This window comes from Salarias fasciatus, chromosome 5, assembly GCF_902148845.1.
Source record: "Salarias fasciatus chromosome 5, fSalaFa1.1, whole genome shotgun sequence".
Lineage (NCBI taxonomy): Eukaryota > Metazoa > Chordata > Actinopteri > Blenniiformes > Blenniidae > Salarias > Salarias fasciatus.
This window is the reverse complement of record NC_043749.1, coordinates 10,422,284-10,447,312: the sequence shown is the minus strand read 5'-3', so window position 1 is coordinate 10,447,312 and position 25,029 is coordinate 10,422,284. Positions and strand designations below refer to the sequence as shown.

Below are 25,029 nucleotides of genomic sequence, written 5' to 3'. Positions count from 1 at the left end.
GCTGTCATAAAGCTTGATGCAGGATCATGCCCGCCCTGAGCCGACAGTGTAATTAACACATGTGAATCACATTCACTGTGGGTTATTGTGAAAATAGAAAAAGTTTTTTTTGTGGGTTTTTTTCTCAGAACAAATGAAGACAGTCACAGTGCCTGGTACAAAGAATGACATTTCTTATTAGAACGACTGTTCGCTTGAGGTTTAAATTCTTAGCAAACTGGGATGAAAAAATGTAATGTGTGGTTGATGAGAAAAAATATGGAACGGTGAGGCAACAGTTGATTGATCCTGCTGGATTACAACACATTACTTACTAACAACAAGATATCTCCCTCAGATGACCCAGCTATCTGTCTGTGTTTGCAGCAATGACACAAGAAATGAGGATCAAGAAAAATAAAAGTACAATCATTGATGAACAATATGCTCAGAGTTAAACTCCACTCTGGAAATAATGGTGTTTCTAACTACAAGGAAAGACCAAAATTAAAGACTAAAAGAGTGGGTGTCTTGGGAAAATAGAGACTGGCATTAGAGGAGTGCTCTTTGTGCAAACAGGTGAAGGGAGACCTTTGTGGAGAAGGGGAAGGTGTCTGCAAATACATTGTCAATGGCAGATTTAAGTGCAGGGACGGCGGTCATATGTGTGGATTGTAAGCATCCAAAATGGGAATCTCAATTAATTGCTCGACAAAGATCGCTGAAAAACAAACCTAATCTGCCCAATTTGAAATTCAATCATCTGTTCAAATGCCATATGTTTGAAGAGATGACTGTTAAAGGATCTCAAGCCAAAATGGCTGTCTGGGAGCCGGGGGGAGTTGATGCTACCAAATCCCTTTATCTTGTGCCACACCAGTGATCTCCTGAATGAGTTGTTAATTTTACGGTTTAGATGTGTTTATTCAAACGAGCGGACTCTTGGATTACTCTGATGTAGAATTCAGTATGCACCCCAGCTATAAGGAACTCTTACAATACTTTCCACATCCTGCTGAAATCTGACCATCATTTCATCATGACTCAACTTTACTGGAAAAGTGAAGTCAGGTTGAAATCGGTCAAAAAGTACTGGGCACTAAATGAAACACATTGTTTAAAGCAATTTTTATTTATCTGTCATAGCAAACTATTGATAGTACTTTAATGTGTTGTGGTTTTGGCCACAGTCCCTACAAAAGTGAAGCTGTTGAATAATTTTTTTATATGTTTTTGGTTTGTATTGACAGTTTCTGTGAAGTGTGTGTTCCACTCTGAACACACCACTGTAATGAATTAATCTGGTAGAAGTTTTTTTTTTTTTTAATAATTCATTATTCAAAATAATTATAGCTGTAGTCTCGCGTATTACGAATGTGATTTATTGCAGTCACGTTTCGAAAATATTGATCTGGGTCTGCTTTATTATTTATTTATTTATTTTTGATTGTTCTGTTTTTCTCCAGCTGAGAGGAACCTGGACGGAAGCGCGCGCCCCGGCGGAGAGGAGACTCGTGGCGCAATTGTCGAAATGACTCACGTTTCCGCAGACTGACTGGATGTGTTGAGTCTCTCGCCCTCCGACTCATGTCGGACACCCAGGACAAGCGGCGCAGTGATTGTGGTTTTTGGGAACCGACTTGTGACTCACTGAAGTCTCCCGGGTCTGTCCCGTCCCTCCTCCGCCAGCCGGCTCGGCTGCGGGGCCACCTCCACCTCCACCTCCACCTCCTCTTCTCGGAGTCGGGAGCGCGTCTGGCGCGCAGCTGCACGTCCCGAGCTGAGAGGAGCACCTTTTCCTCCCCCTGCTCCGCATGGGACGTGAAACATGCGAGCCTCCAGCGGAGTGGGCGCCTCAGTGAAAGCCCACAAACTCAGACAGGGGACTCCCTCGCCGCGCGCAGGTCGCTTCTCCGCTGAGCGCGCGCTCCGCCGGCGTCCGCTGCGATCATGACTTGGGGTCTGCCGCCCTCCAAGGCGCTCTACATCGGGATGGAGGTGGTGATCGCGCTGTCCTCGGTCGTCGGGAACGTGATGGTGGTGTGGGCTGTGCGCATCAACCGCTCTCTGAGGGACACCACGTTTTGTTTCGTCGTCTCGCTGGCCTTGGCTGACATTGCGGTCGGAGCTCTTGTCATCCCGCTCGCCATCACCATCAGCATCGGGCTCCAGACGCACTTCTACAGCTGCCTGCTGGTCGCCTGCACGGTGCTCGTCCTCACGCAAAGTTCAATCCTGGCGCTGCTGGCCATCGCCATCGACCGCTACCTGAGAGTCAAGATCCCCATGAGGTAGGCCGAAAGGTGAATTTCTCCAGTTTTTCGTACCTTGTGGACGCCTTTGTGTCTGGACCAAGGACACGCAGCAGGACGTGCCATTGATTTATTTGGACCCCAGTCACAAGTCAGTGTGAAACGTGTGTGTGTGTGTGTGTCTGCTCTCTCTGGGGGTTATTGGAACGGTAACTTAACGTGACAGTAATCTGTTTTCACATCACAGTAAAATCTCCACTTGAATCAGAGCAGATTGAACATGTTCATGAAACAGCCACACTCACGTTTTATCTGATGGTTTTAATGTTTGTAACCAATGTTTCAAGCATAACAGGTTACTTTCTGTGCATCAGTTAAAATGAAAGCTGTACAGTGGACTAAAGTTGTACATTCTCACTGAGAAGGGTCTGAGAAAAATGAATTCAATCAAGCTTTGAGATAATCTCTGTCCATATTCATGTGTGTCAGTAGCAGATCTCAGCTCATGCAGGGTCTGAAGCTGTTTTCTTCCCGGTCTGTGTAGGGCAGGTTGAAGATGTGCAAAAAGGAGGAGACAGGTCTATCTTTTCATTTTCCCTGTTCAAAATTGTTACTCAAATCATTTTTGAAGTTGTGTGAGAGTGTTTATTTTCATGTCAGGTGCATTATCATCATGTTGTGGGCTGCTGCTCTTATTTACATATCCTCCTCATTCTTTTTCCTTTCCTGAAACTCTCATTTCCACTTCAGCTCGACTGGAGGAAGCATGGAGGAAGCTGGCAGGGGATGCATGATTGGTCAATAGGCTCATGGTGGCTGCTTGATGAATTGCATAATTTCTCAAGCTGGCAACCAACACACACACACACACACACACACACACACTGGAAAACATTTATCAGTATTTCACAATCGGTTAGTGAGAGTACACCATTACATTAAGAGGAACTTAGACCCTTGCGTGTGTTATAAAGACAATTATACAAGAACATTATATTGATGACTATCTGCACTTTGAACTGTTACATTTTTGTATATCGTAAGCATTTTTTTTTTGGGGGGGGGGGGGGGGTAGAGTTGGTTTCTCTGTTTCCATAATGAGAAATTTTTACTTTCACCTCAGATAGAAATTCATCTTTGCACCAGATTGTGGTCTGGACACGTTCAGATTTCAGACTCCCGTGTGTTACTGTCTCGTGGCGAAGTGATAATGTGAGGCAGAAATTGAGTCCCCCTGCCTAAACCACCTCGGCAACTCTGGAGGGACACAGTTTAACAAGCACTGATTGCTTTTTACAGCGGAGGCGTGTGGAAGCACACACGTGACGAGGATAAACTGAGATTTCAAAATGTCCTCACATGTTCCTGGACGTCTGGAGCAGGAGGACGAGATTAAAATCCCACAGGATGATGAAAAGAAGTGAAGCCCAGAGAGTATTTTTTTTGGCAGATAATCTGTATGCATACACACAGCCAAACTTTGCGAGCAGGTGTACAGAGACTCATCAGAGTGCATGTTGAGGTTAGAAACTAAAATCTTATGTCACATATGAGGAAAACCACTCAAGACACAGAAGTCTCTTTTAACATCTGCACATCCATGTTGGGTCTGCGTCATCCGGGCTGAACTCAGAGTCAGTGTTCTTTAGCCGAGACAAGGAAAACAAGACAGAAATGTGGGAGAAGCAAGAAGAAAGTGAGTAATGTGGTGTTTACACATACAAATTGGAGCGTCTCCGTGTTTGCCTTAATGTGAAATTTGCTGGAGAGCACTCACAATCAGAAGCGAGAGTTCACTTGAGGCAGACAACCACGTCATACATTTTGCTCTTCTTTTCATCTAATCAGGAAAAAAATCACTTTCTGTAGGAGAAAAAGTCTGAATGAATTAAAAATGAACAGGCTACCGCAGGAATTTCACATGTCTACTTAACAATGACTAACTCACAGCCCTGCCTATTAGCAGAGCGCTGTGTGGGAGAGAGAGAGAGCACCCATGACGTCCTTTTATCATTTCCAAGAACTGACCGCAGCTATGTTTCCCACAGTTTACTTGTCTGAACAGTAGGAATGTTTTTTTACCCTGTTGAGATTGAGATTTGATGAATTTAAACATCCAGATGAAGATTTCCAAGTTGAGGCTGAACAAGAACTATGTGACGATTGTCCCGCTGAAATGCAAAGATATCAGAACTACTTAACCAAACAACACGAAAATCCGTGGGGTAAGCCGGGCGTCTCGCTGACTCGCTCTGTGTGACCCATTCACAGAGCGCCGGGGCCTTTTTCACAATGGCAGTGGTTGAGCTGGCAGTGGAGCTTAGATCATTATGCTTACAGTATGCACCACTACATTTCTGTGTAAGTTCAGTTCTATGAACTCTAAGAAGATGTAATTCATTCTTTCAAAACACGTAACGTTTTCTCACACTTTGCACTTGAAGTAACACTAGATGTTTTATCAAATGTTGCTTTTGCTTCAGGAGTTTCAAAAGTCAAAAAAGATGTCAGGGTTTCTGATGATACGGAAGCTTTAAGATGGGAGAAATGACTCATCGACATCAAGCAATGAGGGAGTTTATTTGTATTATGCACAAGACTTTTCAGTGTCATTTATGTGAATGAAGAGCAAACACTTCAAAACAACACAAACTTCAAAAAGCAATTGTAAATGCAAGGGGAAATGAAATACAATTTCAAAAACAAAAACGAGAAAAACATAAAAAGAACAAGTGTAAAGTAAGTGAATATGAAAAAATGTATTCTTATGAGTGTCATCTGAGCAAATGAATATAAATTCCACAAAATCCTGACCTGAGGAAGGGAGTGTATCTCATAGCGCCATGAAAAACAACAGTGGAGCCTCACAATCAGTAGCTTCAGCTCCTCCAGTGGAACGCCGGCCTGAGAGTGATAGAGAGGGCTGCCAGGGCCGGGAGTAGGTGAGAGAGAAATGGCCCGTGTTCCAGTCTGACAGTAGGTGAGTGGTGTTACAGCCAGACACTGTCTGAACACGGGTGTCGGCGAGGTTGGACCAGTTCCTTAAAAAATATTTAACTCGGACCGCAAAATATTTCCTATACCCGGGGCGATGTTTAATTCCTCTTCTTTGTTGCCATAGCTACAAGCGGGTCGTGACCCCCCGGCGGGCCGGCACGGCGGTGTTGCTGTGCTGGCTGGTGTCCATCGTGGTGGGCCTCACGCCCATGCTGGGCTGGAACAACCTCCAGCGGCTGCGCGACAACGGCTCGGTGATCACCGACGACCTCCTGGTGACCTGCGAGTTCGAGACGGTCATCAGCATGGACTACATGGTCTACTTCAACTTCTTCGGCTGGGTCCTGCCCCCCCTGCTGCTCATGGTGGCCATCTACGTGGAGATTTTCTACATGATCCACAAGCAGCTCAACAAAAAGGTGAAGGCCGACCGCTTCGTTCAGGACTGCGGTCAGAGTGAGGCCAGAGTTTATTCATGGATGATGGTTTTTCTGCAGGTGACGGCGAGCCACACCGACCCGAGCCGTTACTACGGGAAGGAGCTGAAGCTGGCCAAGTCTCTGGCTCTGGTCCTTTTCCTGTTCGCAGTCAGCTGGCTACCTCTGCACATCCTCAACTGCATCACGCTCTTCTGCCCCGCCTGCGACAAGCCCATATTCCTCATATACATCGCCATCATCCTCACGCACGGCAACTCGGCCGTCAACCCCATCGTCTACGCCTTCCGCATCAAGAAATTCCGTACGGCGTTCCGCAAAATCTGGAAACAGTACGTGCTCTGTCAGGGCCGGCCGGCTGAGCGCTTTCCTCAGAGAGGGAGCCAGAGAGGCCAGAGTCACGAGAGGAGGCTGAGGCAGATCGACGACGACGACGATGACGTGTGAGCCTTCGCAAGCCTGACGGATCGCTGTCGGTCACTGAGTGGAAAAGGCTTTTTTTTCTTCACAGGTCCGCATGACCTTAATGGATTTGAAGGATGTCCGATGGACAAATCTGTGGCAGGACAGTTTCTTACATCAAACTAGGAGATATTGCGATTATAAATCAGCACAGAGATCCTAAACGAGACCTTTATTTTGTTTGAGGAGACAGAATCATGACGATGTCGTATGGGATAAGGGGCTTTTAATCTGCTTCAACAACAACCTGTTGGACTTGAATCAGTATGTGTATGTTTGTAGCATATGTGGTACAACAATACCAGCGAGTGTGGCAATTCACAACAAACTAAAAAAGGTTTGGCCTAAACGAAAACATAAGGCCTTTTCACGTGAATGATAACTCATTTATCCTATCATGTGCTACATTACAAGTGGCCTTAAGGAAGGAAGACGTGCTGAAGAAAAGCTTTGGCCAGACACAGCGTTTTACAGAAAGACTCACAGACATGAAGGCAGTTTGGTGCTTCGAGTGGACCAATAACGTACTGTATGTTGCGTCTATGTAGGGAAAACAGTGTAGAATTTAGAGCACTTCTGGTTAAATGACAGTGAAGTTACCTAGTGACACATCAAACTTGATCTTTCCATAAGTGTGATGCATGTGAAGGTTATGCTTTTTACATTCCTCAAACCATTTGAACGAAAGATTCACAAACTCCTCGCTCGAGGTGAAAAGACAAGAATCATGACTTGATGCTTCCTATTCAGTAAACGAGAACATGGACAATGGTAACAACGGTCGATCTAGCTGTAATTACTCTGAGGCTGTGGCCACATCCGAGCTCCTTCATCTGTTCATGATCTTACCACAGAGACGACCACTGAGCCCTGACAGGCGTTTCACTGCTAAAACTTTGCTTTGAGAGATTTAGCTGTAGCTGCATCACATCCTCACTCACTGTTTTTCCTTAAACTGATCAATTATGTTTAATGAATATTAACAACTCGATCTCCTGAACATGTGTTGGCATTGTATAGTTCTGTGAACTTTTTTTTTTAAAGATATATATATTAACACCATTATCAAATCAACAATAAGCACCAAAACTAATAGACTTGTTTTGCAAAAGTAGACTTAATAGAAAAGTGTTTCAGGTCTAATGGTTGTAAAAGAACACATGGGAGGTACTGACCTTGATGCATTCACATTACTGTTGAACTCTTTTTTTTTTTTCAAACATGCAATGTGAACATTGTTTCCATGGAGACTCAGCTGGACATTTGAAAACGTTATAAACATGTTATAAAGCTGCTGACACAGACAATATATACGCCATGTAACTATGTAAAAATGTTAATCAAAGATACTGTCTTAAAGTGACCTACGTGTGCAAACAGCTGTTCATTTTGTCGGACGTCCTCGTTCAGCTGTGAACGAGTGAACGGGTGGTGAAATGCACCTTCTGAAGTCGTGAACGTTCTCGCAGTACAAGGCGAGCACTTATTTGAATTCACAGAGCCGTGTGTGGGATTGCGGAGACTGCTGGAGACACCGTGTGTTTTTATGACAAAGATAGCATCTCACTTTCTCTCCACTCCTTTATGTATAAAAACACGATCAGAGGTGCACACCTTAGTCATTCATTTCCGTCTTTTGGGCACAGAGGCTCCAGGAATCGCTGAGGAGATTAGGGATAGGAAAACAGCTGAGGAATTTATCCAGGGTTTACATTCAAGAGAAGGTCACCATCAAGACCACTCTTACAGTGTATTTAACATGTACAGTATACACACACTCACACACACTTTCATCATGTGTATTCACTGTATTTGATATGCTGCTCTTGTAAAATTAATGACCATTTTCTTGTTTTTGGTTCATGTAAAAGCACTTTTAAAGCCACTATGTGTAGAATTTTGGTCCAAAAAGACTCTTAATTCCAACAGAACTGCTGAAGAATCACTGCGACAAGAGGATTTGCTCAGATTTTGTGTATCTTGACCAACTTTTGGCAAACTTGGCCCAGGCATTACCGACCAGCAGCCAGCGAGGACGGCGGAGCCAGAAGCTGTCAAACAGAGGAAGTGTTTGGGGCTCGTTATCTGCGTCGCACCATCCATTCTCACTAACAGCTGGCTGTCAGCAGAACGGTTTTCTATCCTTTATACGTATAACTAGAGGTGATAGTGCAAATGGGTCTTTTTAATAACGTGCGTGTGGTGATTATCCCAATGTGAGTGTGTGATCTGAGAATTAGAAAGCTCCCATCTCATTAAACAACAGTTTGTTGAGTGAAACGACTCACAGGGAAGCCTGGATGGATATAACGGCAACAATAGAGCAAGGTAGAAACTGCAGAAGCTTTTGTAACAGAGAAGTGCAAACTCAGCCACTGAGTCATGTGTTACTGTAACTCCTGAACCCATCGTCATCGAGCGCTTCGCGTTGTCGCCACGTCGTCAGCCTCACCTATTCTGTTCGGATGTATGTCTGCCTCTCTGTTTACTTGTGTTTCCCTTGTACACATAGTGGCTTTGAGTTCTGTCTTTTTTCTTTTTTTTTGGACTGAACCAGTGTGACGAATGAAGCTAAATTTGTGCAATATTCTCACATGTATATTGACGATATCCGAGGAAAAACTCTTTAGCTTAGATTTATGTCGACACTGTTCATCACAACGAAGTGCTGCAGGCTCCGAGCACCGTGTGCTGTCATTATGAGCTGTTTAAATGTCAATATCTAATTATAAAGGTATGTCAAAATAAAAAGGTCAGTAGATGGATTCAAACAGCAGAAAGCAGTGTTTTTGTTGGTGTACAGCTACAATTCAAGAAAAAAAAAAAGAGGTTTATTTGTTCTGTGATCTCAGGAGTGCAAACCACTGCACCACTGTGCCAAATTTGACCTCAGTTTTCACAATGTGTACAGCAAATGATGGTAAGTAAAAACATATATGTAAAAAAAAAATAAAAATTTTTTTAAACAGTTTCACAAGATGAAAATGCAGAGTGAGGCTCGAATTGTAAAAATGCTTCACAGCCATCAGAGCGACTTGTAATTTCCTGCTGAATTACGCCAAATTACTCGCTGGAGCCGAGCCATCATTAATGTTATTGGCTCCACTCAAGTCAAACCGATGTGAAGAAGGTGAATAATTTGATTCATTTACAAGCAATGAGGAATTAAGTACCTGCACATCTAACACTTGTGATGGCATCAAGGCTGGAAGGAGTCTCCTCTGAAACTGAAATAGCACACCGGGACAAAAACAGACTTATTGTTAACCAAGAAAAAGAAAAACAAGATCATGATTCATTAAGAGCCGCTGCCTAACAAAATACAAATGAAGACGGTTTCAATAAAACAGCATGAGCATCAGATTTTTAATTCAGTCATCACATCTTTTAAACTAGATACCATTTAAGTCCATTAGTATCATAAATATTCCAGATTAATATATACATTTAATTAAATAAAAGAAACGTCTTCTCAAGAGGAAGAAGCACTGTTGCGATATGAAAAGGCCGCACAACAGACGGAGTGAAAGGATTGCAGGGTCACAAATCATTTTGCTCCTCACTTAGACAAGCTTTTCGCTGGTTGGCTTCGCCTCCCGGCCAGTTTCATGCCTGTCGACTCTTGAATTCTCACCGTGTCTCACAAAGTTAGAGTGGAGTTGGTCGGAGGTGCCGAGCCGCAGCACGGAGAGGTGTCACTGTGCAAACACCCGGGCTGCAGGGCCAAGAATGTCACCTGTGCATGTTACTTCAAGATGAACAAAAAACATGACAGCGGAGGATTTATTCAACGTGAAAGTCATGATCCTGTGAGAGCGATTCGTGCGTGTGAATTTATGGCCACCGGCAAGAATTCCTCATGCATTCATGTCCTCGTTTTGGCTTTATGGGTGGAGGTGGTGGACTTCACAACTGCGTCTAATTCTTCTTTTCTTGTGTCGCTGGAGGCTTTGTCACATTGGGGAAACAGTGCATGCTGGTGTTTAGTCATTCTGTGGTTAGTGCTGCTCTCTGCTGGACGACTTCTTTCAGCAATCGTTTCACATAAAAGAGACATTTATTCAATAATCTTCTATATAAACTCTTTGATTCAGATTGTGGAGTTAGGAGGGTATTTCACCAACACAGCGCAAAAGTCAAAGTACACATCACAAAGGGGATCAATCTCACAATCAGTGAAGAGCTGCGGAACGCTCACCCGATGAAGCGATCCAAAATGTGTTTTTAACTACACTGGTACAATTCAACGATAAAAATTGAATGTCAATCATGAACTGTCAAAAATCTCTTTACTGTTTGTTATGAATAAGTAACAGCCCCACAGGCCCATCCTTTTTATAATCATTGCTAATTCTCTTTGAGTTTCTTTTTTTTTTTTTTGCTTGTTTTTGTTTCCAGAACAAACTAAAATGTAGATTAGGCCAGTTGCTGAAAAAGGAAACAGAAGCCAATGTGAAGCTAATTAAACTGAGATAACTGGCATTTCTTGCAGGATGCCAGATACCAATTGGTCCAAGTCTGTGTACAGTACAAGGGAAGAAAGGAAAAGCAAATTTATCAAATCTTGCTTGTGCAACTGCAGTCTCCCGGCATTAGAATGTTACCTGAGAAGATCTGTGGTTCTGATTATAAACTGAGATTGTATGGCTACAGCTCATCTGTTCTTAATATGATCTGAATCACTGATTAGTTAAAATAGCATATCTACATTTTTATAAATGATTATCAGTGAAACCAAAACTGTGTGAGTATTCTCCAGGCATCCTATTCCCCTAAAAGCCGCAATGAAACACACATTTCATGCACATATATTAACATAGCATTAAATTGCTCCGTGAGCCAACTCAGAAAATTCTGAATGATGCATATGCAAACATCCTTTTGTTTGCACAAGTGCTACCAGGTCTTCTATTTCAGTGAAAACACGTATGTGCCTGGAAGGTTTCAAGTTTCCATACTAGGAAATAATTCATCTAAAAAGTAATTATGAAAAAGAAAAAAAAAAATCAACAACACTGGAGATAAACCTTTTCCTTTCAACACATAAATCCGTAACAAACTTGTTTGCACAACAAGCTCAGCAAGACTAAAGCTTCAGAGTGATTTCAGAGGACTGACAGGCTTTTTATCTCCAGTAATGTGTTGGATTTACTTGCTGAGTATAATTTCCCCATTTCCAGCTGCTCCCCTACATCCCTCAGAATCCATCTGATTAAAATATCTAAGAAGCATTCATAAACTGTATGTTTGGAGTTTTTCTTCCTTTAATATAATGTCGACCTTGATAATGAGCAGCGATATTTCCCCAGACAGGCAGACTGATACATGCGGGTTGTCAAAGTGGGCATAAACATGTTGGACTGGCAGTTTTTCAGCAATACCCACTAAGTATTTATAAAAGTGGACTTTGACAAATGACATTACAGACTAGATGTGCCAGAAAGATCTGGATCTCCAAGGATGACAAACAAAAAATAAATTGATAATGAAAAATTTGATAGAGCTGACTTATTTGTGAAGTCCTTTTGCACAACAGAAGTCTCAGATTTAAGTTTACTGCTTTATAATTCTCATCATTTGGGACTTTAGACTGAGGTTGACAAACTTTCACATTATTTGATGAAAAGCATGTTTAAGAAGCAACTTTGAGGAAAATGATTGATTTATTCATTGAATGATTAGCTTGTCAATGCATCAAGTGCAACGAAAAGGAATCACCTCAGGAAATCATGCATCTCAGCGAAACTGTGAATCTCATCCCCAAAGCTGTTCCTCACCAACAAAATTCTTCATACAGTCTCAAAATAAGATAATACAATCACAGCTCTAGCAAAAAGTCTCACTTTGGAATCAAACTGTCACTCTGAGCTGAACACTTAACAATAAAGAGGATTACATAAAACACATTTAAATCTTTTATTTCAATGATTTCTTTTTGGATAAATAAGTATTTTATAATAAAATGAGACCTTTGAACTTTCAGTGTTCTGAACTATTGCCATATAATGCAACAAGAATGATTCAGGAATGCATCAATTAACTTCAAGAACATTGATTTTCTCTTTGTCTTTGCACAGATACTTTTGAACCTTACAAAAAAAATACAAAGTTGACTGCAAACAACAGTCGGTCGTCTGCGTCTGGCCACATGTTTCCATCCACACCATGTCTTGTGTCTTCCCTGCAGATGCAGGAGAAACAGCTCCACTTCCAGCATTCCCTGCATCCAGAGTGGAGAGTGATCATAAATCCTCCGCCTCCAGACTGCAAAAAGTTCTTCACTGAGGTTCTAGAAGGCCGAGTATGGATGTAGAAACAGCACAGACCATACAGTCACTGCAGCAGAGAGCTGGAAAGCCACATTGTTCCTCATAACGGCAAATGTATTTCTTGCAGAATTGTTTTAAAATTTATTTTGTTGTCTACATTTTTGGCATTTTCTATAGATTTCATACAGATTGGTCTGCAGCAGAAATGCCCTGTTTTTTCACCTATCATTCTGTTTTGATTGCGTTTCTAACAGTTTTGAACTCAGTGTCTTAGCATTTAAAAACGGTGCTGTAAAAGTTTAGCTTTTTGCAGGTGGTGAACTAGAAACTGAGAAACGAGTTCATGACATTTGGTGGCTGTGGTCACTGAATGCATGTTGTGTGAATGTGGTGGAGAGTGATTCTCAGCTTGGTTCACCTGCACTTCTGTTTAGCAGGCTGCGTTCAGAGTGTTGACAGGAAGTCTGTCTTCTGTAATCAGCTGGTCAGTAATAGGTAATCAACACACTGGAAAAACAGTCAAGTTGAACAGCTTTTATTATTGAAACGGTAACAAAATTACAAAATAAAATTCCAGTGGTGCTCATTTGATTCAGAACAATGTGCTGTTTGCCTGTAGGGCAAAATCGAATAAACAAAGTGCTGACAAAAAGCAACATGACACAAAACCTGGAAAACATTCACATTCAAGTGTTTGTTGTGTTTGGAATCACACTGATCAAACCCTCATGAGAGGGAACAGCACTTTAAAGCTGAGGTCCTTGCAGGCTGAAGGCAGTGTGTTTTATTTCAACAAACATTAAAAACCAAAAAAAAAAAAAAAAACAGGTTTCCATGTGCATTTTCAATTATGTCCAAAGTTTCACATGTAAACAAGTCATTTGATCAGTGAGAGTTAAATAGCGTCATTGGATTACCCGTACTTTATTGGCAGATTTTTAAACAATAGAAAGCACTCACAAGTTCTTCTGTTCTAGGGTTAGGGTCCCCCCCCCCCCGGAAATATCAATTCAGGTCACATCACTTAAATACACCAAACTGTAAACATCGTGAATTCAATATTCAATGTCAATGAGCTGCAAATATAGCAAAAGAAAAGGCACAACAAATAAATGATAAATTAAGTTTTCACTCACTACAGTACGCTGGCTTGCAAAACATGAGAATGACCATCAGAAACAGAAGCCTCCACCACCGATTGATGTCTAACACCAGGAGATTTATCCTATCAGTACAAGCTGTAATAAAGATTACATGTCTGTGTGATATTCAGTGTCCTCTAACTGAAAAATCAATATCTACTGAAATGATTGATCCCTTTTGTTAATTTATTACTTATTTGGAAATTAACTGTGAAAATGATACTACGTGTCTGGTCTATTCTTCTCTCACATGATTGATAGTTGCTCTACAGCACAGGACAAGATCGCATCAAACAGAAACTCAGGATTTGCAACAGTGAGGAGGTTTTAGTGTCACAATGAAACCCTGAGCAGCACCACTGTCGGCTCTGCTGGTGATCAGATAAAGAGGGTGGACTCCTCCGGCGGCATTCAGACCGAGTGACCCGCCACTTTCTCCTGAAAAGAAAAACCAAAGGCAGCGGTCAGAAAACTGAGGGATTTGAAACGTGAGCAGACATTTCAAAATGTAGATCCAAAGTAGCTCCAGCACACAACTTATTATGGGTGCAGAAAAGTGCAGCTGGCACCATCAGCACACATTGAAAGACACTTTATTATCAAAGAGAAGCACTAAAAAAAAAAAAAAGCATGTAAAGATTTTTTTTTTAACCCCACATCAGTCGAACTACTTATAACATTGATTATTGATGAATAATTGCACAGCAGCCTACTTCAACGATCAGCGTCAAATACTTTTCATAAGTATTTTTTGAATGGAATTTTACTCAAGTACAATTTAAACCACATAATCTACAACACCACGTTGTTTTATTTAATTTACCAGGCAACAGCTTGAGATCAAATGATCTTTTTTACGAGGCTGAAAGAAGTACAAGTCACTACTGAGTGAGGCCGTAATGTCAACCTCCATAAACCTTTGGTCTGCCTTTTTGTAGCTAATGATTTTACAGCTCTAACACAGAGAATTCCTGCTTCTTATCTCCATTTCCTTACCAGCCAAGTTACCGTAATCTTAGCTTTGCACACTCTGTTGTTTGTACATAGACTTTTCAAACAGATAAATATAACTGAATGTCTGCTAAGTCACTCAGTATCAGTGTTTCGAACTCTTTCACTTAAAGTATGTCAGAAAACTCGCTACTACCTCAGGAATGAGTTTCTATTTCTGCTGGGCAGCGGTTTGATTAGAACTCTGTCAGCATGACAGAGCAAATGGCTCGATGCCAGCGGGCTGTGTAGCAACACGCCGGTCATGTGTAGCGATAAAGAACAGCTGAGAGGGCATGAACATTAACAGAGAACGATTTCTGAAGAAACAGAAGAAGGTTGAGTCAGAGTGAAACTAAACGTGCAGGGAAGACTTTGCGTCTGCGTCCTCGTCTAATGAAGACCTCTGTACCTGATGAACACGTATACCTGTTAGAGGCAGGCCTAAAAATTCAAAGCACACTCACCCATCCACCCTGCTGAGCGATCCACGGTCCCACCCGCCTGTTGATGAAGGAAGCCATGACACTCTTGACTTTATTTTTCAGCTCTGGGGCTGAGTTCTTGATGTAGAGCCCGACGGCCACAGAAGCCTTGATCAGCTGCACCTCCGGAGCAACTTCAGCTGACGAACTGAGCTGCTTCTGGCAGAGGACTTCCACGCTCTGGCTGAACGCTTCTTCCATGGCCTGAGGAGGGATTTTAGGAAAAACCGGATTAGGTGACTGCGGTCATCCTGTTGTGCTGTGTGGATAGATACAGGACAGATTGAAGGACAGATAGACTATTAGGACAAAGGTGGGAGGCATTAATATTTGAGGGGGATAAAAAAAATCTATATCTATGTTGTTTTCTTTCAAGTAAAACCTGAAAAAAGACTGAAAATAAAAGTAAAGAGGAGGTATTCATAGGCCATCTATGCTCGATGACGTTTTCTGATACAACAGAATCAAATATAGATGTAATTTTGTTATCTCAACAGAAAGTCTTTGTGTGGATTGTAATGATATAAGCCAATGTTTTGAGGGTTTGAATTTCAGAGGAATCTCAATGAGCGTCACAGAAAGGGTAAAAGACGGAGCTGTTGAAGGCGTACCTCTTGTGCTGCTGCCTTCTTCAGGTCAGTCAGAGCAGCATTAAACCGAGGGTCTTCAGCAAGAGCATCACCAATACGCCTCAATCTATCAGCGATCAGAACTGGATCAAAACCGTCATCTATGGAAAAAGAAGAAGATACAATTGTTATCAAGAAATAATAATTCTAACTTCATTCACGAAGAGAAACAGAAAAAACTATAACAGAAACTTTACAAACAGGAACACAGACACAAGTTGGAACAAGTGTGAAAGGCAAGAAACTCATCGGAATGTCTGTCTTGCCAGTTTCCTGCTAAGTGAATCAAAGGTGTGACCATCAAATAGGGGGGAACGTTCTTGTTTCATGTTAAAACAGGAATCAAAGTATTCATTACGCCTCTCAAGATAATGCAGCCCAGCAGAACCTCACTGCAAACCAAACGAAACACAAAACATCTTTAGATGCCAAATCATTGAAGGGTTATAAATCAAAACAGTATTATAAACCTTCAAAAATGTTGGAAAGGTCAGATTTTTTTTTTAAATCTCTATTGTCACACCTGAATGTAACATGAGTCATTGTGTTCATGTAGCTTCATCCCAGGAAAAAATGACAAGCTTTCTCACACGGTCACACGGTCAAATCGATGAAGAATTTAGCAATAGGAAAGTTAAATGTTGACACTGGGTGTTTGAGCTTGGTTAAGATAACAAGATAGACATGATTTTTTTCTTCTCACTCTTTTTTGATCACTTGAATCCAGAGTTATGTGCTGTGATATGTATAAAATCAGTACTTTATTTGCCCCCACCATTTTTTTTTTTTTTTTTTTTTTTTGCAAACTGCTAAACTAAATAACTCTTCCAGTCTGAATCTATACCAGGGCTGTCCTACTATCTTGAACAAAATTACTAAAAATGAATACATAAGTACAATACGGCTCACATTTCTTGAATTTGAATAAATTAAAAGTAAAATTCTTTATGTTGAAAAATACTACCATTGAGGTAAAAGGGCATTTTTAAATCGAAAAGACACAAAGACAGAATGAAGAATAGTTCAAGACTGTTTACAATAATTCTAAAGGTGGGAAATTCAAGTGTTTTTTGTTTGTTTTTTTAAGTAATGAAATCCAATGCGTTATGATTGTACAATGTGCAAAATGTGTGGGCAGTATATGTAGACGTCTAGAATTTGGTATTCAGAGGTTGTTATTGTTTTGGCTGTAAACTGCACCGGAAATATGAGTCAAGTTACATTTATTTCCTAAATATAAGTACTGCTAAAACAGTACTTAAGTAATGGTTAATTCTTTACATGCATATCTGGTCATATCGCGCTGCACATTGAGAGTACAGTGCTAAACAGCTGGCAGCAACCAACCGGGAGTGGGAGTGGTGCAGTCAGAGGAGGCCAACAGGTTCAACCGGGTTTGTCGGGTTCGTGCGAAAATGTGTGAACAGAAATACAGTTATATCGTTAAAAAATAAATAAAACCGAAAACGCGTCTTTTTTGTCTTGGATAAAGCTAAGTTTTTTTTTCTTTCTTCTTAATTCTTTCTTTTCGTTTTATTAGGTAACGCAGTAATTACGGTAAACTCTCACACGCGCGCGGGCACGCGCTCACCTTCATCCCCAATTCCGTCAGTTTCCAGTCCGCCGCTCAGCTGTCGGTCGTACCTGTGGTCCTGTTCGTCAAACAGGCATTGAATGATGAGAGTCGTCTGCAGCTCGACATCGGCTGCTGTCGGAGCCATTATTGTGTCTCTCTCTTCCGAGTCCCGACTGAGCAGGCGCACAAGGAGGAAGAGGAGGAGGAGGAAGAGGCGTGGCTCACTCGGTATCTTCCGACACCAAGTCCCGGAAACACCCGAACACCCGAGAACTTCACTTTTCACACAGAATACTTTAGTGCAGCGTATTCACCTTCACACAGTTAATCCACAGGTCAGACTTTTTCCTCTTATCTTTTCGATATACTGTGAACAATGTAATCAAGAAGGCTGGGAGGTGGGAGGGAAGGAGAAGACATAAAAATTACAATATGGCATTTTTTTGTTTGCTTTTTTGATACAAAAATGGGTGAGAGGATATCTTTTCAACACACCGTCTGAGTGTAAACGTCAGTATTTGGGTTGAACCCTATGACAAACTTACCAGCGTAAAACACACACATAATTGATTGATTTATGAAATGGGGAAATAAACAGTCTTTCCAATTAAATATCTCAACATTACAACATCAAAATGATCTATCAAACATGACATTTCTTGTGCATGCATTTGTTACTTGTCTCAGAGCTCATAATTTAGTTAATCTTTTTAAAACAATGTACAAAGCTCAAGCAGTGAGAAATTAAAAAAAAAAAACACAAAAAAAAAACATCTGAAAGGCCAAAGTCCCCTTCTGCTCCTTCGTGGTGCCAAGGCAGAGTGACTCACTGAACAAATATGTGGGACAGAATTTATGGAATACCTTTTAAAAGGGAAAATGTATTAGACATATATTCAATTCTGTCTGGACAAATGTAACTCTGTACAATCAATTTGTTTTCACAGGTACAGGTTAATAATGTCTTCCATATGTGGCTGTTTTGGAAAATAGGAGTGTACTGTTACAGTAAGAGAACTAAGAAAATACTACAACTTAAGCCAGCAGGACGAGCCAGAGAAAAAGACAGCAGCTGTCCTGGTTTCTCCCTGTAAGACAAAAGAAACAAGTGACTTGATAGCAGCACCCTATTTATTACACTGCAAATATATGAAACTTATAAAGGGGGGATATTAAAATTGAAGAGAGAGAGAGAGAGAGAGAGAGAGAGAGAGAGAGAGAGAGAGAGAGAGAGAGAGAGAGCGAGCAAGACTTGTCTCTGAGATCCTACATTTTGACAACACATAACAAAACCAGTAGTTCATGAGCCTCAGCAGATTTCCATGTTCAGAATACTAACCAACTGTTAAACTGTCACAAACAAAAGAGCTGTGGCACTGGCAACTAGTGTTACACATACACTAATGTAATATCTCCAACCCAACGGCCAAAAGTAGGTTCCTGTCTTTTAGTCTAGCCATAGCGCTATGAGCCTCATGTCTGGAGCCTCAAAGAGAAAGAATAACTAGAAATTTTGGATTCCCTGAGGAAGAGCATGAAGAAGTATGTCATTGGAAGTAGCAGTTGATGCCAAAGTTTTCACAAAAAGGAGCACTAATGGTAAAACATTGTATGTAAAATATAAGTTTCACCAAAAGAAGCTGCTGATGCGATTAGTTGAAGTAGAAGTAAAGAAAAAAAAAAGTATAAAGAATACTTCCAGCCTGCATACACTTAAGGATTGTAATAGTGTGCATTTCTTTGCACTGGCATACTAGAAATAAAGATTTGAAATGTTAGTCCTGGATTATTTTTATGCATAATATCCATGAAACTAAAAGCCTGTCTGTGTCCGACTGGCTGACATCGGAGCTTCTCTATCTCAGGGGAATATACAGTAACCATAACATTGTCACCATAACCCTCCCACCACTCTTGCATTCTGTGTACCGTTTGCCTATTAGCTGCGACTTAGAGCGAGGAATAAGAATAAATTCTGTCATCATTCAGCATATTGTTTGAGACTGTAATGTTGCTTGAAAAGCTCTTGATTTTCTATTGACAAACAGCCGTTTGATTATGTCAATGTTTACCAGCCTCCTCCAGCTCTCCGTCTCGGTCTGACCTTGGGAAAAATACATCTTTCTACACTGCACTGTATTTTGTCCCAGTGTAATGTTTTCTAATGGAAACATGCTGGTGGCCATGGCGACAGCAGCGCTTTTCTTGCTGAATGAGGAGGCCGCAGCAAGCAGTTTTTCATTTGACATGCAGTGTAACAGTCAACCTCAAGAGTGCTTATCTGCAATGACTGTTTAGTGAAAAAAAAAAGCAACATCAAACTCTCTCCATGAGGACAGCTACCCAAAAGAGATGGCGTGTAAATGTAGGCATAGATAAATATTCACCCATACACTATGACTTCCAGGAGATGGCGACATTCACCTACTGACCACACTCTCTGACGAGCAATGCCCCACCCTCACACACACACACACACACACACACACACACACACACACACACACACACACACACATACACACACACACACACACACACACACACACACACACACACACACACACACACACACACACACTGCATCTACATTATTTACTGTCCTAATCAAAGCATGTTGGAGCTCATCATGTGCACACCAACTTTATCATGACTGAAACAAGCAGAACTACTGTATATACCACTGATCCTGCTCTTACACCTTTGGTTGATTAATACTCACAACAAGATATTCTATGTTGAAAATACATACATTTCTTGTTGCATTCATAATGTTTTGACACTGTGTCGCCACTGTTTCCATAGCAGTTAAAACATGTGGACTATTTTTCCCTTTAAAGGTTTAAAGGTGCATTAAGGAGCTTTACAACCTGAAAAATACTTATTTTCCACCATAAATATGTTACACATTTTTAATGATGTGTACAGTGTGCCCTGACATATTCATTACAAGTACCTCTAACAGCGCTAAATTGTGACTTAAAAGTTGCAGTGCCGGTCCGGCACCAGCATTTTTTGGGAGATAATTTGAAAGGAATGACGTAATGCTCGCTCCGGCTGGATAGGTTTCGTCTTGTCCGCCATTACTCCGCCAGATGCTTAATGAGCAACAACTGAGCAGGATCTTCCAGAAAGTAAGAAAAGACTGGCTTCTAGCACTGCCACAACTCCAGCACAGACTCCACCAGGTAAAAGAAACTTAAATCTTACTTGAGCGCTTCTAAACGAGCGAAGACGGAGTCCCCCTCTTCCGTGCACGCGAGCCACAGGGACGAGTTTTTCACTAAGCTGCATTACACCCAAGGCCTGCAGGGGGCGCTGTTTCGCTGAAAACGTGCAAACTCCTTAAGGCACCTTTAAGGTTGAATGTTTGGCACTCACATAACAACTGCAACAAAAAGTTCCATCAGATTTTATTCCTAACTAATGCCTGTCTTAATATTGTATTAATGATGGCAACATTTCACCACAAGCATTTCAAAAGTGTTTTAACCAAAGATTGGGAAGTGTCAGCCTTTGATCTGATTACAAACTGGATGTCACAGATGAGATGAAAATAGGTTTGCTCAGCCACTCGAATCCATGTCTTCTGGAAGGACGTGAAATAATTTGAATAACTGATATTTCCAAATGGAATCTTTTAGAGTCAACACGTTCATCCAAGAAAAGCACACAGAAAAGTACAGCTTGTAGAAAATCTTGATATGGTTGAAAATTAGTGTGAAAATGCAGTAAATACTATGATGAATGCCTGAAGAAATGAAAAACCAGGTCACAAGTTACACAGTATTGAATGGAGGAGGTAGACCCTTATTACACAGAATGATAATATCTGTAAATGAGGCAACGGTTGCATGCGTTTACATCCACCAACTGAAAAACGTATTTAAAACAAACCCATAAATTACTTAAAGAGAGCAAAAGATTTTCTTCCAGGAAAGAGTTTGTAAGAACATACTGCATAATGAGGCTGTGAGCTTCTGAAACCAATACAGGGATGGAGATTCTGTCTGATAATGGATGGTATATGTATGAGCGCCAAACAGCCAGAAGGATCTGCTTGTACTCTGAGAATGCGATTGTAAAACCAGAGATATTCATTTCTGATTCATTTCTTCTGGAGCAGTGTAGGAAGCTACACTGGGATCGTCTTCTCTGACTCCATGTAATGAAATACCTGATCAATACTTGCAGATTGATTTTTATTACTTTTTAGGCTTGGAAATATTTTCTTTTTGACAAGTAGTTTGCTCCCTCCCAGCATTCTTGCACCACTCTTTCAAACATGTTTGGCGAAGTCCTGGTTTAAAAGTTTCTAAGGAAATATTTAACTTTTTTTTTTCTTTTATAATCACATCTTGTTTTGTGCTGTTGAGCCTTGCTCTCGCCTTTGTGCTGCAGGTTCTTCAAGCTTTCAGGATAGTTCCTAACCACCTCTAACTACTAATGCTGCTTTAGCTCCACATGGGGTTACGGAAGCTGTTTTCAGTGGCGTAATCATCTCAGTGGTCTGAGAAGTTAAATAACATTTAGTTGACTGGACTCTGTGACCTGCAGGAGCGTCGGGCTGCGTGTTCAGTCATATCGCTTTCCTGATTGTCTCTCAATTTACTGTGACATGTCCTCACTGACGATACCTGACCTAAGATCAGCTTCTCTCATTACAGCCATAAGTGTTTACCACGTGTGTTAACACATGCATGTCATCGGTGGATGTCTTGACTTTGTTGCTGCAGAGGTTCGCTCTGTATGCTGGTGCCTTTGTTTTACAGATCAAGTTATCAATCAGTCTTCATTTCTGTCTCTCAAGATGCTTTACAGCTGAAAAAAAGAGGAAAATATTATTGTTCTTAATGTCTGTTGACTGTATTTTTTTGCACACGTCTATTGTTGCCTCATTCCAATGCTTCCCGGTTCTTCATTAGGCCAAAGGTAAAATATAAATATTAATGATTGACTGCTGTGTTTGGGCGATTCCCCTCAGGGCTGTTGTTTTTGCTCTGCGGCATTTCTTATTAGCTCAGCGGTAACAAAGGTTGCCAGTGGAGGTTAATATTGAATGTTAGTGCCTGTAGGGATTTGAACCACTGTCTAGCACTAGACTATCTCTACTGTCATCACTTCTCAATCCTCACACTTTTTGGGGAAATGTCTTTTATAGTAGTGATTTGTCCCACAGTCCTGTCATTTGGTGTATAACAGATAACTTGTATCTCATCTGCATTGGCGCCTTTTGTGTGTTTCTCACCTTTTGTCACTTGTGGTAACAGTAACTCTACTGTATATCTCTATAATGGTACCTGTAGGTGGTTTGCAGAGGCAGACAACAATGAGGTGATAATTCTACTTGATGTGTGGAAAAAAAAAGCTTCCACCTTCATACATTTTGTTCATATCCTGAAAACTTTATGGCACCAGTTCCCCTCATTTCCTTTTTGTTTATTACCTCGGGTCCCTTTTTGCTGTTCTGGATTCAAAGCCAACGCAGCGGTGTGTGGGTGCAGCTCATAAAGTAATCAGCACTGATTGGATTTTTTGACTGGCGGTGAGGTTGAATCTGCACATTGCCTCACCTTTATTTCAAAGATTGTGGTTCATCGTGTAGCTGTGTTCTGGTTGGCTCATTCTCTGGAGGAAACCAGTGCGGACTTCCAAGTCTGCTAATTAATTCTTCAGGATTAGACTCTCACTTCTCTCCAACCAGGACTTGCTCTCTCGCTGCTATGTTCACTAATTATACTTCTCTCATCAGTTTCCTCTGCTCTTTATGCATGCATACACCACAGTATGGACTTCCATATAATTAGATGGTAAGCTTCCAAAACAGAAACTTTTTTGGGGGATCAATTAGCGCAGCACACTGCCGCTTATCCTTTGCTCTTGATGGTAATGAGGGATTTGACTCTGAAGGTAACATTAACTGTAAAAAAAATCACAATTTAAATAAGCAGCCACCACCTCCCCCTTGTTCCAAAAATGTCACTAGTCAGAGCTACAGAACTTTCACACAGTCACCCTCCCTGTACCTGCGTGGGAAAAGATTAAAGAGATGTCCTTTCATCTAGCAAAACCAGCACAGTTTGTCAGTACTTTAAACATGAAAACACGTGGGCCATGTCAGCAACAAAAACACCACAGTATTCCTCATCACTGCAGCGAAGCACAACCTGCACAGAACACAGTCTGTTCCTGTGGCAGTGAGCCACACTCGTGCCGATTCAACACGATTTACCCAGAGCGGCTGTAATATTATGACTGGTAACCGAGTGAGTCACTTCAAATCTGCTGGTTGTATCACTGAAATTTTTTGTTAAAGACAGAGAAATTAGTCACTTGGAGCATTCCTAGCAGTTGCATTGGCAAACATATTTCCACATAAAGTTTATTATGATTTAAGTTCTTGTTAAAAAGTAGTAAGTTTCATGTTTCAGCTGAATATGTGCTGACATTTTGACCCCTCTGTGTCACCTTGCATGGATTATGTTGGTCCTGATATCCAGGATTGGGGAGGTTGAAGTTGCGGCGGCTTAGAGACCGAAGCCTGTGCCCTTTCTGTCTTGGTGTGAGTGCCCTTTTCACATGACAAATGAAAAAAAAAACCCTGCAAAATCCCCTTTTATTGGCTACATTTTTCATCTTTCTATAGAGGAAATGCTTTAAAATATATATTTTAGATGTTTTTTGCCAAAACATTTAACAAAATTGAGTCAATTTTTCTGGCTTTAGGTATTTATCACAATTATCTCAATCAAGTACTGAGGAAGATGATTTAAACATCCTCTTCATACTATTTAACAAAAAAGTATGAGCAGGCAATCAGTTGTTCAGCCAAAGGTCAACAGGTAATCTGAAAGCCGGCTGTGTTTTCAGCTCCAGAAAGTTGAACGCACCCAATAACTTGTTTCAGTGTTCCTTGTCAAGTGTGATCATTATTAAATTTCCAGAAACCATTTCCCCAGTTCCCGGCCGCGGGTTGGTCTCCCCCAGGCCTGCTGCATGTAGGTCAGGCTAGACGCTGCTTCAAAGGTTGCACATCCTTCACAGGTGCTTAAATCATCTCAGCTGGCCGCTCCCTCTGTGAGCGGAGCAGCTGCACCAAAGTCTCATACTTTGATAATTATGAGCCGACCTCGACCGGGTGTCTTAACTTTCAGTCAAGGTCCAGAAGCAGGCAAGACGGCTTCACTTATGGAGCATATTTCATCAGAAAGAAATTCAATATGTCTTCAATTTGAGAAAAAAAAAATGAAACAACAACAAAGCATTCTGGGAGAAATTTGACAATGAAACTAGCAATTTCCTGATTGCTAAAATATGACTATATAATGGCTACTTTATTTGTGTTTTTTTTTTTATTGATTCCTTGAAAAAGAGAAATCATGATGCTTTCAGGAATTCTTTTATATTTCTAGTCAGTTCAAGTACTGTGAAAAAAAAATAAGCAACCATTCCAAAATAAAACAAGCCAGTTGCTGTGGTGCTTTGGAGACACCGGGAGCTGATTAATGCAACACTAACAGAGTTGGACTCTGAGGATGGAAGCAGATAGAATCTTGATAGGAGTCCTGTGGCCGCTGATGGACAGGCAGCATATCAGTGACAGTCTGACGAAAACAATCTGCCCAACGACCTGGAGTGACAGTTGTCTGTGCAAGATCCTCTCATCTGCACATCCATTTTGTTCTACCCTCCTCAGGGCATAAAGGCCACGCGAACAAACAGAGGAGAGAAATGGTGCCAGGATCCATTTGGTTCAGGCATCATGTTGACAGGAACAATCCCAGAGGAGACCTGAATCCACAATGACTTAC

At 41.3% G+C, this 25,029-nt stretch overlaps 3 protein-coding genes across 3 annotated transcripts in view; 1 reads left to right on the top strand and 2 right to left on the bottom strand.

The window, feature by feature from the left end:
• The first annotated feature begins 1,854 nt into the window (after positions 1–1,854).
• LOC115389229 (adenosine receptor A1-like) lies at positions 1,855–7,547 on the top strand. The gene is made up of 3 exons (XM_030092703.1): positions 1,855–2,270; positions 5,353–5,647; positions 5,726–7,547. Exons 1-3 carry the CDS (start codon positions 1,930–1,932, stop codon positions 6,110–6,112), a joined length of 1,023 nt encoding a protein of 340 aa, XP_029948563.1. The 5' UTR covers positions 1,855–1,929; the 3' UTR covers positions 6,113–7,547.
• A 5,368-nt stretch (positions 7,548–12,915) lies between these two features.
• LOC115389350 (apoptosis facilitator Bcl-2-like protein 14) lies at positions 12,916–17,383 on the bottom strand. Its single transcript, XM_030092848.1, has 4 exons — positions 17,234–17,383; positions 15,625–15,743; positions 14,996–15,217; positions 12,916–13,976 (listed from the first exon to the last, which is right to left on the bottom strand). Exons 1-4 carry the CDS (start codon positions 17,361–17,363, stop codon positions 13,950–13,952), a joined length of 498 nt encoding a protein of 165 aa, XP_029948708.1. The 5' UTR covers positions 17,364–17,383; the 3' UTR covers positions 12,916–13,949.
• Positions 17,384–18,566: 1,183 nt separating this feature from the next.
• cpne5b (copine Vb) overlaps positions 18,567–25,029 on the bottom strand; it is a 133,087-nt gene continuing 126,624 nt past the window's right edge. Inside the window, exon 23 of the transcript XR_003931458.1 lies at positions 18,567–18,586. The gene's annotated coding sequence lies outside the window, so the exon portion shown is untranslated. The remainder of the gene's footprint in view (positions 18,587–25,029) is intronic.

Coding starts and splice junctions, on each gene's coding strand:
- LOC115389350 (XM_030092848.1), bottom strand. CDS start 17,363: ATGGCTCCGACAGCAGCCGATGTCGAGCTGCAGACGACTCTCATCATT. Junction 15,744..17,233: donor TGACGGAATTGGGGATGAAG/GTGAGCGCGTGC, acceptor CTTTTTCCATAG/ATGACGGTTTTGATCCAGTT. Junction 13,977..14,995: donor TCGCTCAGCAGGGTGGATGG/GTGAGTGTGCTT, acceptor TTTTCTTTTCAG/GAGAAAGTGGCGGGTCACTC.
- LOC115389229 (XM_030092703.1), top strand. CDS start 1,930: ATGACTTGGGGTCTGCCGCCCTCCAAGGCGCTCTACATCGGGATGGAG. Junction 2,271..5,352: donor AGAGTCAAGATCCCCATGAG/GTAGGCCGAAAG, acceptor TTGTTGCCATAG/CTACAAGCGGGTCGTGACCC. Junction 5,648..5,725: donor ACAAGCAGCTCAACAAAAAG/GTGAAGGCCGAC, acceptor GTTTTTCTGCAG/GTGACGGCGAGCCACACCGA.